The following is a 19,097-nucleotide window of genomic DNA, read 5'->3' on the forward strand; positions in this document are numbered from 1 at the left end:
GTATAAAAATTTGGTGTTCCAAAAATCTTATTTTCAAACTTTAGTCCTCAAAAAGAGGGGGCCGTCTTATATTCGGCCCAATAAATTGGCACGACACCGGCGGGCGTACCAAATTCAATGGATGACGATCTTGACAAAAAGTATTGCCTGAGCAGCCTGATTTAGAATTCCCCTCAACAATGAGGGGAAACAAAAAAACGCTCATTGTCAACTTATATTCTAATTTTATTACTGACACTGCGTTTTGGGGTCAAACATGTTGTGCCCCCCCTGCCCCAAAAGTCAAAACTCTGGCTACGGTGCCAATACTTTTGGTCAGCACTGTACAAGCCAACTGTTTAGACACACCTTATTTAATGCAACACAAACGAATGTCCCAAACACATCAATAAAGCAATAAATTCCACTAATGAACCCTGAAAAAGCACACGTGAAGTCAAAACCCATTTTAGGTGACTCCCTCTTGAAGCTACTTTGGAGATACTAGAATTTTATACGTTTGTAGGTGTTTTTTTTTTTTTTTTTTTTTTAAATTCCACACATGTTCATCCATAGTTTTATTACTTTCAGTGAGAATTTACAATAGTCATGGGAAGAAAAAAAAAACGAACGAACGAACCATACTTTTGGCCTGTACTGTACATACATACATAGAGATCGGAGTCAATATTCAAAGAAAGAACCAGAAAATTCATTTGACTGCTCAGTTTTATTTAAAACTGTATACTTTGAGCGCCTTGAAAGGTGGAAAAGCGCTATATAAGTATAACACCATTTACCATTTACTGAACAAAACAGTAAAATTGACTGCATTGTAAAGACTCAAAATTCCATTTAGCTTAATAGTGGATAGCACGAAACTATCAAGTCCATACTGCCACCTACTGTACAAGAGTGGTTGGTGACAGAACTAAATCGATTGCGCCGAAGGCATGAAAATGAAACCATCAATTCACAACTAGAAAAAAACAAAGACAAAAAACAAATACAGTATAAGAATATTCTAATGAAAGATTTTAGTAGTAGCCTGTTTTTTTTTTTTTTGGTGGGCGCATAATGATTACCTTTTGAGACATAAAGTATATACAGTGTATCACAAAAGTGAGTACACCCCTTGCATTTCTGCAGATATTTAAGTATATCTTTTCATGGGACAACACTGACAAAATGACACTTTGACACAATGAATAGTCTGTCTGCTGCTTATATAATACAGTTAATGTATTTTCCGCCCAAAATAACATAAAATATAGCAATTAATATCTAAACCAGGAGTGTCCAAACTTTTTGCAAAGGGGGCCAGATTTGGTTTGGTAAAAATGGAGGGCCGACCTTGGCTGACGTCCTTTACGTAGAACAATAAATTTAAGGAAATGTTAGCAAGCCATTCTATGTGTCACATTTGCTTTATCATTTTTTTTAGTGCTTAAACGATGAATCAATTAACTCCAGTATTCGATTAAAGAAAAAAGATTTGAATTAAATTTTGCTGCTTCGAGTATTCGTTTAATTAAAGTGATACACTGCCCTCTAGTCTGCCTCATTTCACATGGCTGAATCCAGCTGCTCCATGTTAAAACCAACATAAGCCAAGTTTTTGTTTGAGCCAATTTTATTTTTTTTATGCATTCGTAATTTAGATTATCGGTATATTTAGCAGTTTTTTTTTTTTGTGGGAATATTTGTCCGAACCATTTGTCAAGAGAATTGTAAAAAAAAAAACAACAACAACAAAAAAAACGTTAGTGTTTTATAGCATTTAAGCTAGACATTTGCTATGTAAGTTAGCCATTGTTCTTTTGTCACTCCTTATTTATTTTTTGGACCGTTTGAGGCTCAGCTCAGGTATTTTAATTTTTCATGTTCCTTATCCGATTACTCGATTATTCGAACTAACTAGTTCATAGATTAATCGACTACTAAAATAATAGCTGCAGCCCTAATTTTTTAAACTAATAATTTCAACAATCTCACAACTAGCCTTTGTGGCGTTCTCTTTCCACTCTCGGGCTCTTGCGAAATACTGCTGTTATATGTAATGTAATCATTAGGGCTGTCAAACAATTAAAATTTTTAATCGAGTTAATTACAGCTTAAAAATTAATTAATCGTAATTAATCACAATTAAAACCATCCATAACATATGCCAAATTTTTCTGTAAATTAAATATATATTCTGTAAAATAAATTGTTGGAATGGAAAGATAAGACACAAGATGGATATATACATTCAACATACGGTACATAAGGACTGTATTTGTTTATTATAACAATAAATCAACAAGATGGCATTAACATTATTAACATTCTGTTAAAGCGATCCATGGATAGAAAGACTTGTAGTTCTTAAAATATAAATGTTAGTACAAGTTATAGGAATTTTATATTAAAACCCCTCTTAATGTTTTCGTTTTAATAAAATTTGTAAAATTTTCATTCAAAAAATAAACTAGTAGCCAGCCATTGTTGATGTCAATAATTACTTACACAATGCTCATGGGTGCTGAAGCCTATAAAATCAGTCGCACCCAAGCGCCAGCAGAGGGCGGCAAAACTCCATAAAACACAATTAACAAGTGGGCATTTCACTCTACTGTCATTTAAATCTATCTGAGCGGGACATGTGCGTTAATTGCGTCAAATATTTTAACGTGATTCATTTAAAAAATTAATGACCGCCCGTTAACGAGATAATTTTGACAGCCCTAGTAATAATGTAATAATGCTGCTGTAAAATTAAACTAGCTTCAAGTTGCTTCAATTTGTCGCTTCTTCCCTGTAATCTTTTCGTACATGTCAGCGTGTCTTGTTTGGTAATATCGCCTAACATTGAACTATTTAAAAACAGCGCACTGTCTCTTTGCAAATGAGGCAGACATAGCTGTTGCGTATTTTAGAGAAGAAATAGTCCAATTTCCACCTATCCCTGAAGCGTCGGCCGTCGCAGTCACCAATTTTTGTTGAATGCCGCCATTTTAGAAAATTGGGAGTAAAGGGTCACACAGGGTAATGTTGCTTAGAGTGCTGCTGCCTTTTAGTGGGTAAATGAGGAGCAGCATTCAGTGTGTAAGCTACTTCATATGCTGGTAGCAGTACCCCCCCCCCCCCCCCCCCCCCCCACCTCTTCAATCTCTGCAGCAATGCTGACATCACTCCTGTAACGAGTCACATGACATTTTGGAGGAAAATGACAAGCAGTACTCAATTTGGACATTTAGGGATGTAGTTTTCTAAGGGGTGTACTCGCTTTCGTTGCCAGGGGTTTAGATATTAATTGTTATATTTTAAGTTATTTTGGGGGGAAAATACATTAACTGTATTATATAAGCAGCAGACAGACTATTCATTGTGTCAAAGTGTCATTTTGTGAGTGTTGTCCCATGAAAACAGATACTTAAATATCTGAAGAAATGCCAGGGGTGTACTCACTTTTGTGATACACTGAATACATCACCTATTCGGGGGGGTTGGGGCAACTTCACTGAGGTACCCATCACTATAAACTACAGGCTTTAAAAAATGTTCACCATTCACTGCCATTGTCGTCTAATATAACAAGCCACTCTACAAAAATACAGTCACAATATTTTCCAAAAGTATATTTAGCTGTGTCCGGACTTGTACTCCGCCCAAGAACGGGAGCGCGATCGCGAGCGTGATACAGACCGCGAAACTGAGCGGGTGAAGGAGTTATTGCGGACGCCGGGTGCTGGATGGTTTTCTTCTTGGGCCTCGGGGCTGCGCGACCGGGACCGGCTTTTTCCGCTTTTGGGCCTGGCGCGGGAGGGCGAACGGGACGTCGAGCGGTTCCGAGTCGCAGGGTCACGCTGGGTTCTGTGGCATTCATGCTGGCTGCCTTTGTACCTGAACACAAAAATGCAAAAAAAAAAAAAAAAACAGAAAATCACATTGTTTGATTTTTAAAGAATTTATTTCCAAATTAGAGTGGAAAATAAGTATTTGGTCAACTACAAACAAGCAAGATTTCTGGCTGTCAAAGAGGTCTAACTTCTAACGAGGTCTAACGAGGCTCCACTCTTTACCTTTATTAATGGCACCTGTTTTAACTCATTATCGGTATAAAAGACACCTGTCCACAACCTCAGTCAGTCACACTCCAAACTCCACTATGGCAAAGACCAAAGAGCTGTTGAAGGACACCAGAGACAAAATTGTAGACTGAATCTGCAATAGGTAAAAAGCTTGGTGTAAAGAAATCAACTGTGGGAGCAATTACAGTGATACCTCAGCTCACGAACATAATTGGTTCCCAGAAAGTGTGTGTAAGGCGAAAAGTTCGTCTTCCGAACATTTATTTCCCATAAGAAACCATTAAAATGAGAATAATCCGTTCCCAGGTCCCCATAAAACATAATTTTCCACTAAATAAGCCTTAAAACTACACAAAAATATACCTTATTTTATGTATAATAAATGTGCTATTGTATTATAATTAAAGAAATAAACTGTACTGTATAATAAAGTCGTTTTATTTACCTTTGTGATGGTAGTTGATGGCTTGATGGAATGGAGTGGGAGGAGGAGGGAGGGAGGGAGTTACTGTTTGGAAGGAGAGTGTTACCGACTCCACTGCTGTGCCCCCCCACATGCTTTTGGTTGTTAATAAAAGTGCCCACAAAAAGCCATCCGACGCCTCTGGGTGTTTGTATGCACGCCGCCTCCTTTCTGGAGAGGAAATCGGGCGAACCGAAGACAACCGACGACAACGAGCCAACGTGACTTGCCGGTCCACTTCTCACTACGGTGGGAAGCTGAAAGCACCGCCAATTACCAGTCGAGGGCGAATTGGTAACACGAGTCACCTTCCATAAGGACTGTAGGTAACTCTTTTTCGGTCCCATAATAGCAAAAGTACACTCAATATGGTCCAAAATGTCTATCAAACACAAACCCCGTCCGCACTCAACGAAAGTGAGGGGACGAACTGGGACGCCGTGAGCGTGCGTCAGCTTCTCGTGGCGCTTTTCGACCGCGTGAATTGGTTCGTCCGCCGAAAACTAGTTCGTCAGCAGAGACTATATGCTCGCGAATTTAATGTTCTTGAGGCGAAAAGTTCGTGAGCTTAAGCGTTCGTGAGCTGAGGTATCACTGTATTATAAAATGGAAGACAAACAAGGCCACTGATAATCTCCCTCGATCTGGGGCTCCATGCAAGATCTCACCCCGTGGCGTCAAAATGATAACAAGAACGGTGAGCAAAAATCCCAGAACCACACGGGGGGACCTAGTGAATGACCTACAGAGAGCTGGGACCACAGTAACAAAGGCTACTATCAGTAACACAATGCGCCGCCAGGGACTCAAATCCTGCACTGCCAGACGTATCCCCCTGCTGAAGAAAGTACACGTCCAGGCTCGTCTACGGTTCGCTAGAGAGCATCTGGATGATCTAGAAGAGGACTGGGAGAATGTGTTATGGTCAGATGAAACCAAAATAGAACTTGGTAGAAACACAGGTTCTCATGTTTGGAGGAGAAAGAATACTGAATTGCATCCGAAGAACACCATACCCACTGTGAAGCATGGGGGTGGAAACATCACGCTTTGGGGCTTTTATTCTGCAAAGGGAACAGTACGACTGATCTGTGTAAAGGAAAGAATGAATGGGGCCATGTATCTCGAGATTTTGAGTGAAAACCTCCTCCCATCAGCAAGGACATTATAGACGAGACGTGGCTGGGTCTTTCAGCATGACAATGATCCCAAACACACAGCCAGGGCAACACAGGAGTGGCTTCGTAAGAAGCATTTCAAGGTCCTGGAGTGGCCTAGCCAGTCTCCAGATCTCAACCCCATAGAAAATCTGTGGAGGGAGTTTAAAGTCCATGTTGCCCAACGACAGCCCCAAAACATCACTGCTCTAGAGGAGATCTGCAAGGAGGAATAGGCCAAAATACCAGCAACAGTGTGTGAAAAGCTTGTGAAGTTACAGAAAATGTTTGGCCTCCGTTATTGCCAACAAAGGGTACATAACAAAGTATTGAGATGAACATTTGGTATTGACTAAATACTTATTTTCCACCATGATTTGCAAATAAATTCTTGAAAAATCAAACAATGTGATTTTCTGTTTTTTCCCCCACATTCTGTCTCTCATGGTTGAGGTTTACCCATGTTGACAATTACATGCCTCTCTAATCTTTTCAAGTGGGAGAACTTGCACAATTAGTGGTTGACTAAATACTAATTTGCCCCACTGTATATATGGATGCCATATTGCTCATTAATTTAATTACCAGAAATAGACACTTGCTCTATAAAGGGTTACACATAAAATGCTTACTTGTCGTTTTCATGGCTTCCACTGCGTCTGTGTCGGCCATAGGAGCGTGAACTGTGAAGAAGAAATACTTTTTATTCATTATTATTTTTAAATGAACGTGAAAGAAAATACGACAGAGAACTTACGCTCTGGGACTGACGGATCTACGCGGTCGCCGCTCGTAGGAAGGGCTGCGCGACCGACGGCGGTCATAGCTGCGACTGCGCGAGCGTCTTCGCCGATCGTCGTCGTAACGTGAAGAACTGCGAGGGGAGTGTCGTTCTTTTGACTTCATCTGGTTGGGAGCTATTGGGAGACAAATGTTTGGTTGTATCCCCAATTATACAGTGTATCACAAAAGTGAGAACAACCCTCGCCTTTCTGCAGGTATTTAAGTTCATTTTTTCATGGGACAACACAGACAAAATGAGACACTGACACAATGAAAAGTAGTCTGTGTGCAGCTTATTATGGAAAACACTCAGGTTATTTGAAGTTCGGCTCTGAGACCCGTAATTCGGCCAAATTTCAAAATTGTCCGATATGCATGTGTGATACATCTTTGGAAAGCTTAAAATATCAATTTTCTGAGGGGAAGAAAAATTTTGAACAGGAGGGCATTTTATTAAAAAAAACGTTTTAAACAGCAAAACCCTATCTGGAGGTGAGAGAACGCGAGAGCAGAATTACAGACGCCACGACTTTAACGAGATATTATCGCATACGTACCTCGTTTCGATCCAAAAACTCCATGTAGGATGTATCACTGAGTGTCAACACACAGCTGTGAATGGCCACAGGTGGATTTTGGGGGGATTTTATGAGTGAAACATGGTAATATAACATGGGTCGCAATGCAGAAATCGCAGACACCAAGGAGTGGTTGAGGTTTTCTTTTTCATACATTTACCCTTATAAAAGTTCCCCCCCCCCAATTTTTCTTTGTTTGGATCAATTATTTATCATCTAACATATCGGAGAAAATGCGAAAGTAATTGAAAATACAATTCAGCGATAGTTATGAGGTAGATATCCGTGTTTACAGACACCATTTTTTTCATTGTGTCGTCATTTGTTTAAAAGTTTAAAATATGTGGGTGAATAATTTTTTAAAGTCATTTTTTTAAAACGAAGTATTAAACATCAATAAATGATTCCAAGTCAAAAACGACTGACATTCCGAATAATGAACGTAATTAATCATCTTCGTTTTATGGCCGGGTTGAAACAAAAGCGGTTGCGCGACGTCTTTAAACGGGGGTTTCCAGGGTAACATGGACAAATTAAAAATAGTTCGGGGGCTTAATGCGCCATGAATCTGCTATGTTCTATCAAACACAATAGTCGTTTTGGCTTACAATACAGCAGTTTCTTTTAAAGAGGAGTGCAAGAGCAGGAACTGTTTTTTCAGTCTTGACTGTGTTTTCCAACTTATATAATAGAGTTTTTTCCCCTCAAAATAACTCAAAATATAGCCATTAATATCTAAATCCCTGGCAACAAAAGTGAGTAGACCACTTAGTAAATACATACATCCCTAAATGTCCAAATTGAGTACTGCTTGTCATTTTCCCTCCAAAATGTCATGTGACTCAATACAGGAGTGCTGTCAGCATTGCTGCAGAGACTGAAGAGGTGAGGGGTCAGCTTCTAAGTGCTCAGACTATGCCGAACTCTACATCAAATTGGTGTGCATGGCTTTTCACCCCAGGCCTCTTCTGAAGACGGTACACAAGAATCAATCTCTGCAGCAATGCTGACAGCACTCCTGTAATGAGTCATATGACATTTTGGAGGGAAAATGACAAGCAGTACTCAATTTGGACATTTAGGGATGTACGTATTTACTAAGGGGTGTACTCACTTTTGTTGCCAGGGGTTTAGATATTAATGGCTATATTTTGAGTTATCTTGAGGGGAAAATAAATGAACTCTGTTATATAAGCTGCACACAGACTACTTTTCATTGTGTCAAAGTGTCATTTTATCAGTGTTGTCCCATGAAAAGATATAGTTAACTCATTCACTCCCAACCATTTTCATCGGAGCAAGGCCTTTCGCTCCAGGCCGTTTTACTGGATTTTGCAAGGCCCACAGAAAATTCTGTTCTATTGCTATATAAACATGGAACCCATCAGAAGAAAGATTAGACTCTCTTCTTTCAGCAAGAAAAGTAAGTTAATATCTTTTCCATTCTTTAGAAATCAGCATTAGAAAATAGCTTGAGCAATTTTCCAATTTCTGATGAAAAAAACAGAAATTGAGCTTTTTGTGAAAGCATACATTTTAAACATAACTTTGACTTTAACACAGTTATTTTTTGCTTTAGTTACATCCCAAACATCTGGATGTTTTCCTTTTACAAAATAACAAACAACAAGCCAAATAGAGCTTTTGATAGCAAAGTAGCAATTTATTTACACATAACTAACTGAGATGACGCTATTGTGGCCGCGACACCCGGGTTAACTTTACCCTCATCGTCGCCTGTCTCATAAAGATGGATTTTTATGAGTCTCTGTGGGGTCCGCTCGGCGAGCAGCACGGACTCAACGACATCGTCCGCTGCACTGGTGGTCCCGGTCGTTCTGCTCGGTCGTCCAGCGCCTGGCATCCCGGGCGTCCTCTCGGTTGTTCTGCTCGGCCATCCACTGCCTGGCATCCTTAAGCCGGCGCCCTGGCCGTTCGTCTTACCAAATGCGCTACTGCCCTTCAGTGGCCAGTTATATTGCTTTAAAATGGATTTTCAGCTTTGTGCTTTGGAGCTCAGTTGAATCAGAACTCAGAGATGTCTCTTATGAAAAAAAAAAAAACTAAAAAGCTACGTCTTTGGGACACTGAAACAATTTAAAAATAGAACGTATTTATACGTTTTTGGGAGCAAATGAGTCAACTATTGCAAGAAATGCGTGGGGTGTACTCACTTTTGTGATACACTGTACATGTGACTTACTCTTTCGGTCTCCCTGGGCAAACTGGATCTCAATTTGGCGACCGGACACCCACTTGTGGTCCAGGTTGTGGAGGGCGTCTTCGGCATCTCGCACGTCTTCGAACGTACTGACGCGGTTAAGGTTTTTCATTTTAGGAAAGACAGCGACACGCACTCATACACGCCCTTTGATATTTTTCCAAGTCAGCTTGACGCGTTACCGATGACATTTTTACAGTCGGTGTAATATTAGTATACTGTCTACATTTCGGCCTATACAGAACATGCAGTGTTTGCGAATAATGACAGATGTTTTTGTAATTTAAATGATGTATTCCCCGCTTTTACGTTTCTTCTTCTTTGATAGTATGGACTTAATAGTTCCACATGCTACGCAAGCATGCCCCCCCCCCTCCGCCCCAACTTCACCCATTATATAAAATACACATAATGCAAAACACTTGAAATCCAATACACGGCTCCTACAGCTATTCATGCAATGTAGCACAATTTAAAATTCAAGGAATTTAAGACCAAATTAATAACAGTGTAACGGTACTTGAATTGGTACGGACATCACGGTTCGGTGCACACAGACGGATGGAGAATACGTTTGAGTAACAACAACAAAAATCCATGTGGGAGTTAGTCCTCCTCCACTACAGGGGGCGGTAGAGGAAATGCACCTAAAGTAGAGGCTATGGAAACAGAAGAAATGGGGATTTTATTTTCCACACATTCCCTATGAAGGAGGAGGAACAATATAAACTGTGGTTTCTTGCTGCAACATAAAAAAAAAACTGGTGAAAAACTGATGTGGTATCACTCTGCCCTTCTCCCTGCAGAGCTGCTGGATTACAAATGTTGCTTTTCATACTACAATTATTAACATGCAATTTGAAGTTTTAGTAACTTTATCCTGAAAACATAACCAACACTATTTATTGCATGGGTCATCGGGTGATTTTCACTCGCGCATATGTTTTTTTTTTATCGGCATGCTGACAAGCCTCATTGACTCGAGCTAGCTTAGCCACTCCGGAGCCCTGAAACGAACAAATAACTAACAAACTGCACGGAATTTGTTGAAATCCACTCCACCGACTAATTAAACCCCTGCTAACTCGAAGATTAAAGTGCATACGACACAAGAAAGCATGTTTATTTCATATTACACTTTATGCTCCGGAATGAAATGGACCGCTTGGATGTGTGTGGAAGTGATCGATATATCTATTCAACTTTTTGAATCCCGTTCCATGAAAATGAGTGACTTCTGGCTAGAGTCTAGGGTTGAAGAAGAAGGCGGACATGACGTCAGAGACTGAGATCATTTTCACTGGACAGCCATACTATTGTATGGAGGAAGACTGCACATTTATCTGTTTTTGCGGATTAATTTGTTAATTTTTTGCGTCACGCCAGCCCGATCTGCTGCAGGCTTTTGTTGCTACACCGGGTAGAGTGGTGTGAGCCTTTTTGGGTTTCCAGACGTAGAGGTGTACGATAACTATCGGTCCGATAATAGGAATATCAATAAATCCATCCCAATAAATCCGATAACATTTTATATTATCGGGCATATTAATATCAATTTTGGCACAGTGTCGGTGGATTGGGATGTGTGCATTTGTTTCCACTCCTGTTTTGCCAGTATGCCAAGTTTTGTTACTGTTCTAGAGGCCTTATTTTTCCATCACTGAGTGATGAACCTTACTATAGCAATTAGCAAATGTTTGCATTTTACAGTGTTATGTTTACAAGTTATTGAGAGGCCGTTTGGTTATTGATATATAATTACCAGGTTAAGAAAATGGTTTCATGGACCAAGACACAAAAGTCTCCTGTCTCCTCTCCTGTTGCACCAAATGGTTTATCTGCTGACAAAGCACAATACCTGTTGGGTTTATATTTGTTTTAGTTCTGTGCTTATTGTTCAGGGGAACACATCGTCAATGATATTGACTAATTGATTGTGATGGACTTAAATTATATTTATTTGAAAAAATTAATATGGGCACTTTATTTGAAGTCAAAACTGTCTTTGTTTTGTTCATTATAATAATGTTCATGTCATCATGAAAATTCCGGTTAGGTCAAAGGCAAATCTATGCTGAATCCACCACTCGTATTTTCTGACCTCCAGGTGTTCAAAAATACATGAATATACATTGAAAAATTATATACAGTATATATTATCGGTTATCGAAACGGTATCAGCATTAAGGAGCGGGAAGTTGGAAGAGCCGCTCGGTTCGGGTTAGCATGTCACCTAGCTGTCACGTCTCCTGTTTTGTTTACGCTCTTTCCTCTGTCTCCGATGCTGGGGCAGGGAAATGACAAAAGCCGGACTAATTCTGGTGGCATAAAATACTGTTTGGGAGGTTTAAGAATTCGGCAGTTTTGACCATTATGCAATAATTTAGCCCTGTCGTACCAAATAAATGCATTTTTTATATTTTATATTCCATTGAGCACAAGACTTATTTGTCATGACCATACAATTTGTATAGCAATCCGGGAAAAATACTTAGATACAAAGAATATCCTTTAAAAATATTGGAGAAATTAAAACAATGATGACATTTTGCTGCTCTCTGTCGCATTTTCCTCATTCTGAATCTCCCGCCTCATTGGGCTGGATTCTAAATCAGCTGAAATCGTTACTCTACCGACATCATCACCCAGATGGAGGTGCTAGAGCGCTATAATGACAGGCGGGACTAAACGGCAGATTAAAAGACTCATTTCTCGTCATCTGTGCTTTGCCAAATTGTTGTATATAGTCAAATCGTCTCAAAATATGATTTCAATTCACATAATGATGGTATTTAAGATTTTTTTATGGTGTCACACGCACTTTAACTTTCAATTTCTGTGATAATTTAAAAAATTTTTCCTCTTGCACCGAACCATGACCCCATACCTAGGTATGTACAGACCCGTGACTTGTGTTGTTTTCCGAAATTTCCAGGTTCGCGGTGAATCAGGAACAGGCACACTTTTGCTCAATAGACAATGTTTATTGATTAGAAAATGCAGAATAAATTAGATTTATTGATTACAATCCCACAAGAGCAAGCAAACAAGTATCAACAAATGTCAACGATGACGCTAGACTTGTGTTTGTCAACCCCAGAATCCCCGCGTTACCGTTACAGCAAAACGAAATGTCCCTTAGCAATGAAAATCGCTTACCGTGACAAATGAGTGGGAAGCCAGCAACACTCCAGTAAAGCGGCAAAAGGACAAAGCTGGGCGATCCGTACGCGGAAGTCCGTCAGCGGGTCACGTACGGATCGCCTGGCTTTGTTCCTTTGCTGCCTTACCGGGGCCTTTTGCCGCTTTACTGGAGTGTTGCTGGCTTCTCATTTGTCACGGTAAGCGATTTTCATTGCCAAGGGACAACTAGTTGTGCTGTCACGATAATGCGGGGATTCTGGGATTGACAAACTCAAATCTAGCGTCACGTTACCATTGTTTTTTGCTTGTTTTTGATACTTGTTGCTTGGTCTTGTGGGATTATAATCAATAAATCTAATTCATTCTGCATTTTCTAATCAATATACATCGTCTATTGAGCAAAAGTGTGCTGGTTGCTGACTCACTCACTTTTCGTAAAACGCGTGTACCGTTACACTCCTACTAATAAATCAATTGGCTAGTTTGAACAAGCACAGAAACAACCACCACGACCACTATTTCCAATTATATGACGCTCAAAACTGGCACACCACGAAACAATCCAGAACAATACATAACAATCAGAGTTTAGTGATTGAAATACATAACATAAAATATAGATTTGAGTAGGATACATTAAAAAAAAGGCTTGTCCCGTTTACCTTTTAACATGCTTGTTCTTTGAACTTCAGCTTGCTCTTTATTGTCTTGGCAGAGGAACGTAGCACTTGTCTTTGCCCCATAAACGCTTTTTGCTCCCTTTTCCCACAAAATGGAGGCGCTCCCTTCGGTAGACAAAATGGCCGTTTCTCGCTCTTGATCGCTCCCCTCTTTGAATCTTGATGCTTTTGCCGTGTGTGTTTTTTGCTAGCGCTTGGTCTTTGGCTACTCTACCTGGTAACTTTTCAGTGTGTAGCGGTAGGGGGCGGGCTCTCCAGAACTGTATCTTTACCATTCTGAGGCAACAACAGAAGAGATGGCAGTTACAAACGGTGCATATGTTTAAGTCGAAGCAGCACAGATGAAAGGATATTGAATGTAAGCAAATCCTCTTGGTCGGCGCGTATAGAAGTCAAGTGGAATGTAGACGTCTACAATAGGCCCGTAACGACCAAACTCGCGCCGCAAATCTTCTGGCCTAAAGTGTCGTGAAATAGCCACATAAGTACAATTTCCCCCCTCATGTTTCGAGACCATATGAACTTGAGCCCACTGTGGGTACAAACCCACACAGGTCAGAGTGAATTTTGGTTCAAAGTTCGGAAGGAAGCAGATGGGAAAAAACAAATCAGGGATACAAAAGGAATGACAAAAAGGACTTATCACGTATAAAATACTTACATTTTAAAGAAATACAGGTAGTCCCCGGGTTATGACGTACCCGATATACGTGATTTCGACGCGGGAGTCTCGTCCGCCATTTTTGCTCCAGTCATTTTTTTAGGGCTGTCAAACGATTAAGATTTTTAATCGAGTTAATCACAGTTTAAAAATTAATTAATCGTAATTAATCTCGTAATTAATCGCAATTTAAACCATCTAAAAAATATGCCATATTTTCTGTAAATTATTGTTTGAATGGAAAGTTAAGACACAAGATAGCTATATACATTCAACATACAGTACATAAGTACTGTATTTCTTTATAATAACAATAAATCAACACGATGGCATTAACATTATTAACATTCTGTTAAAGCGATCCATGGATAGAAAGACTTGTAGTTCTTAAAAGATAAATGTTCGTACAAGTTATAGAAATTTTGAATTAAAACCCCTCTTAATGTTTTCGTTTTAATAAAATTTGTAAAATTTTCAAACAAAAAATAAACTAGTAGCTCGTCATTGTTGATGTCAATAATTACACAATGCTCATGGTGCTGAACCCCATAAAATCAGTCGCACCCAAGCACCAGCAGAGGGCGACAAAAAAAACAAACAAAAAAAACCCACAAGTAACAAATAGACATGACACTGTCGTTTTAATCAATTTGAGCGGGGCATGTCCGTTAATTGCGTCAAATATTCTAACGTGATTAATCTAAAAAATTAATTACCGCCCGTTAACGCGATAATTTTGACTGCCCTAATTAATATATATATATATATCAATAAAAAAGAAGTCATATGTATCCCTTTCAATTGCTAGATCAGAATAAATTAAAAAAATTTTTAAAAATTGTTGGTGGGGGCGCCAATTCGCGGTTTTTCACTTATCGCGGTTGGTCTGGTCCCCATTAACCGCGAAAAACGAAGGTTAACTATTTAAAACACGGTCAGATACCTTGAATAGTACAGATAGATTGTTAATGTAACTGGTAGAAAATAACTTCTGTTCCAATAAAAACAATGATTACAATTCAAATATTACAGATGATTAATTAAAAAAATTAATTCATTTCTGACAATTAAAAAAGTACCATGAAAGTACTTTTTACAGCTGGCGATATGATGATAAGTCTACATCAATATGGCGGCTATGTAATATCAACGATATCACAAAATGTGAACTAACGCATACGATAATACCGTTGCTTTTTGGTTTTTCCTTTACATTCGCGACTATAATTTTTATTAAAATTCCAGTAAAGCTTCAAATTCTCGTTGCATCGTTTTCATTTCCAGGCAACGTAGCAGGTCGCTTAGCTGACATGTTTACTGTATTTCCAACATAAAACAAAGGTGACTTTCCTTAGTAGGCCGGTTTTAAAAATATATGTACGCACCAGTTCGTTATAATTATAATTGTCAACCACATTATCACGCTGTCAACGTCAAGCGACGACGTCAGTTAGCCGTCTTTTCGGTTAAATTGACCACTGTTAGCTTTGAAGACTCACCTGGAGTCGTCTGAGATATTCCGAACAAAGAGAGAGGAGTTTGGGGGTCGCAGATACCTCGCCATTTGTTCCGGCGAATTATCAGCAGCAAGTATTTCCTAATATCTGTAGCAATACTAGCAAGAATAGTACTGTTGAGCCTTGAAACTAGGAACTTGCGTGGCTAACTCCATGCGCAATTGCGCATGCGTCGGAGGAAATTCTCCACTGAGCGTTATGCTGCCTTCACATGCTTTGGGAAAAATGACGCTTAACATTTGCGATTACGTCCTTTTCAAGTTGGTTTGTTGCAGTATAGTAGCAAAAAAAGAAAGAAAGAAAAAAAAAAAAACAGGCCAGACACGGACTTCATTTGGTTTGCAAAACTGTTTTAGACCGTTTAATTCATCTACTACAACAATAAGAGAATGCATCAAAATACAAACACAACACGCAAGCGAAACTGTATTTTATTTAAATAGACATTTATTTCAAATTTCACTGCCGAAGTTATTACATTTTCTTGCTCTTCCTTACGAGGGTTACGGAGCCCATACTCAGGGTCTAAAGTGAGAGGCAGGGGGAAAAAAAGGCATTGAAAACAAAACAAAAAACAGAAATTGACTTCAAGTGTGGCATTTGATGCGTTCGGGGTACCTCGATCATTTCGCCTCCTTTGATCTCTTGGATGTGGATGAACTTGCCGGTGTTGCACACCAGCTTGCCCCCCTCCATGTTGACAACGCACTGCATAGGTCAGAGAGCAAAGAATATATCTTAAAATTATATAATCAAATTTTAGCTATAAATTACGGATTTGTATTGCTGCCACACAAAAAAGTCCAGTATCACGTTTTTATGTAGTATAACATTTTTAGAATGAACACGTTTTTACACGATAATTATCACGTTTTTACATGAGAGTTATCCTGTTTCGACATGATAATTATCACATTTTTATATGATAGTATCACGTTTTTAGATTTGTTTTAATATGATAGTTATCACGCTTTAACATGCTAACGACTACGTTTTTAGATATGTTTTAACATGATAATAATCACGTTTTAACATGATAGTTACCACGATTTTAGATAATGACGTTTTTACATGAATGATCACGTTTCTACATAATTAGTCACGTTTTTATATAATAGTTATCACGTTTCTACATGATAGTTATCACGTTTTAACACAACTATCACATTTTTACATGACAGCTATCACATTTTTACATGATAGTTATGTTTTAACATATTATCACGTTTTTACATGCTAGTTTCATGTTTTTATAATTTTCACGTTTTTACATGATAATTATCACGTTTTTATATGATAGTTATGTTTTTACATGATAGTTGTCATGTTTTCAGATACCATGGTTTTGCATAATTATCACGTTTTAACATGATTGTTATCGCTTTTTAACATGAGTTACCACGTTTTTACATGATAATGAGGTTTTTACATAAGTTATCACGTTTCTACATAATTAGTCACATTTTCATATAATAGTTATCACGTTTTTACATGATAGTTATCACGTTTTAACATAACTATCACATTTTTACATGATAGTTATGTTTTAGCATATTATCACGTTTTTACATGATAGTATCAAGTTTTTAGAATTATGTTTTTTATATGAAAATCACGTTTTTACACGATAATTATCACAATTTCCATAATTATCACATTTTTACATGATAGCTATCACATTTTTACATGATAGTTATGTTTTAACATATTATCACGTTTTTACATGCTAGTTTCATGTTTTTATAATTTTCACGTTTTTACATGATAATTATCACGTTTTTATATGATAGTTATGTTTTTACATGATAGTTGTCATGTTTTCAGATACCATGGTTTTGCATAATTATCACGTTTTAACATGATTGTTATCGCGTTTTAACATGAGTTACCACGTTTTTACATGAGTTATCACATTTCTACAGTCACATTTTCATATAATAGTTATCACGTTTTTACATGATAGTTATCACGTTTTAACATAACTATCACATTTTTAATTGATAGCTATCACATTTTTACATGATAGTTATGTTTTAACATATTATCACGTTTTTACATGATAGTATGAAGTTTTTAGAATTGTTTTTTTTAAATGAAAATCACGTTTTTACACGACAATTATCACAATTTCCATTATTATCATGTTTTTACATGATAAATACAACGTTTTTAGATATCACATTTATTTATATGAAACTCATCACGTTTTTACATGCTAGTTTCATGTTTTTATAATTTTCACGTCTTTACATGATAATTATCACGTTTTTATATGATAGTTACCACATTCCTTCATGATAATTATTTTTACATGATATTAATGATGTTTTTAAAAGAGTTATCACGTTTCTACATGGGAATCATTACGTTTTATATAGTGGTTATCACATTTTTACATGATATTCCGTTTTTTGGATATCATGCTTTTACATGATAATTACCATGTTCATTTTTACATGTTAGCTATCACATTTTTTACATGATAATTTAATTTTTTTACATGATGATCATAACGCTTTTATACAATAGTTTTTAAGAAAAAGATTTACATGATACTATCATGTAAAGACATGATACTGGACCTTTTTTGTGGCAGCAATATGCTTTCATAATAAATTTATTAATTTTCTGATGATCAGTTAACCTTGAGCTTTTTGCCATCCATGGTGGTAATGTCAGCCTCCTTGCCGATAGTGAAGGAGTTGGTCACGGTCTTGCCCGGAGTCTTGGATGTCACCACGAAGTCATTGCCCTTCTGCGTGATCTCAGTCACTGGTTTAATGTCCTTGGCCATCTTGATGACATCCTCGGGGAGTTCTGGTAATTGACATTAAAAAAAAAAAAAAAATCAATTCATATTTCAGGATAGAACTAATTCTACAGGTTTTTTTGTCCTCACCCATGGCCTTGAGGAAGGCCTCGTAGTTCTCCTGGGCGTAGACCTGCCATGTACCGTTGAAGTCCATGTTGACCAAAAGGAGGCTGAGTGGGAAGAGTCTGTTCGAGCCGGCTAGCTTTTATACATCCCGGATAAGACGTTTAATTAGTAACCCTGTCGGACGTTGTTTGAACAACCCCGAGTTCATTTGCTCCACAAATTGGAGTGAAATGAAAGAAGCGGCTAAGCTTGTGTTCGGGTGTGAGTACTTCAGCCAACACATAAAACTCACATTGGTAGCATCACTAAGCAACACACATTTGTCCACACAAAAGCATTTTATTTCAAAACTTGACACTGCATAGCGTAAATAGGGCGTAATACAAAAATAAACATGAGCAATTTCACTTCATACACGTCCGCAACCTTTCCCTCCGCAGTGCCGTTGAACCTCCTAACACGACTCCAGGGGCCTTTCAATGAGGTGAACGACCTTGTGGACTGTTTGCACATTTAAAGTACAAATCAGCTTTTTTATTTCTGTATTTTGCTCCCTTACTGTTATCAAATTCAATGCCAAACTGAGGTACGTGACCAAAACTTTTGGCGTACCGTAACATCCCTACTCCGTGCCTTGTAGAACCCAAAATGGAACTACTTGTCTTTAATCAATTTAGCCAAAACAGGATAGCATTTCAACCAACCAAAGAAAATACTAGGTTATGTATAGTTATCGGTACTACAATTATTTACCGTATTTTTCGGACTACAAGTCGCAGTTTTTTTCCATTGTTTGGCCGGGGGTGCGACTTATGCACTGGAGTTACTTATATGTGAAATTATTAACACATTATTATATCATTTCACATGTTATTTTCATTTTAAACCGCAAGAGGGGGCTGTCAGGATTCAGAAAGGCTGGAGTAATTGGAACTGCAACTGATAATAATGAGTCTGACGTAG

The 19,097-nt window shown here is 38.2% G+C and overlaps 2 protein-coding genes across 2 annotated transcripts; both read right to left on the bottom strand.

Annotated features, from left to right (window-relative positions):
• Positions 1–3,381: 3,381 nt before the first annotated feature.
• LOC130914546 (serine/arginine-rich splicing factor 10-like) lies at positions 3,382–15,402 on the bottom strand. The gene is made up of 6 exons (XM_057833821.1): positions 15,239–15,402; positions 13,432–13,536; positions 9,237–9,340; positions 6,430–6,589; positions 6,305–6,355; positions 3,382–3,864 (listed from the first exon to the last, which is right to left on the bottom strand). The coding sequence occupies exons 1-6, from the start codon at positions 15,301–15,303 to the stop codon at positions 3,603–3,605; spliced, it is 747 nt and encodes a 248-aa protein (XP_057689804.1). The 5' UTR covers positions 15,304–15,402; the 3' UTR covers positions 3,382–3,602.
• Positions 15,403–15,685: 283 nt separating this feature from the next.
• On the bottom strand, positions 15,686–18,275 carry LOC130914548 (fatty acid-binding protein 10-A, liver basic-like). The gene is made up of 4 exons (XM_057833823.1): positions 18,156–18,275; positions 17,901–18,073; positions 15,875–15,964; positions 15,686–15,781 (listed from the first exon to the last, which is right to left on the bottom strand). Exons 1-4 carry the CDS (start codon positions 18,220–18,222, stop codon positions 15,731–15,733), a joined length of 381 nt encoding a protein of 126 aa, XP_057689806.1. The 5' UTR covers positions 18,223–18,275; the 3' UTR covers positions 15,686–15,730.
• Between the last annotated feature and the right edge of the window lie 822 nt (positions 18,276–19,097).

The sequence above is a fragment of the Corythoichthys intestinalis genome, chromosome 4, assembly GCF_030265065.1.
Source record: "Corythoichthys intestinalis isolate RoL2023-P3 chromosome 4, ASM3026506v1, whole genome shotgun sequence".
NCBI lineage: Eukaryota > Metazoa > Chordata > Actinopteri > Syngnathiformes > Syngnathidae > Corythoichthys > Corythoichthys intestinalis.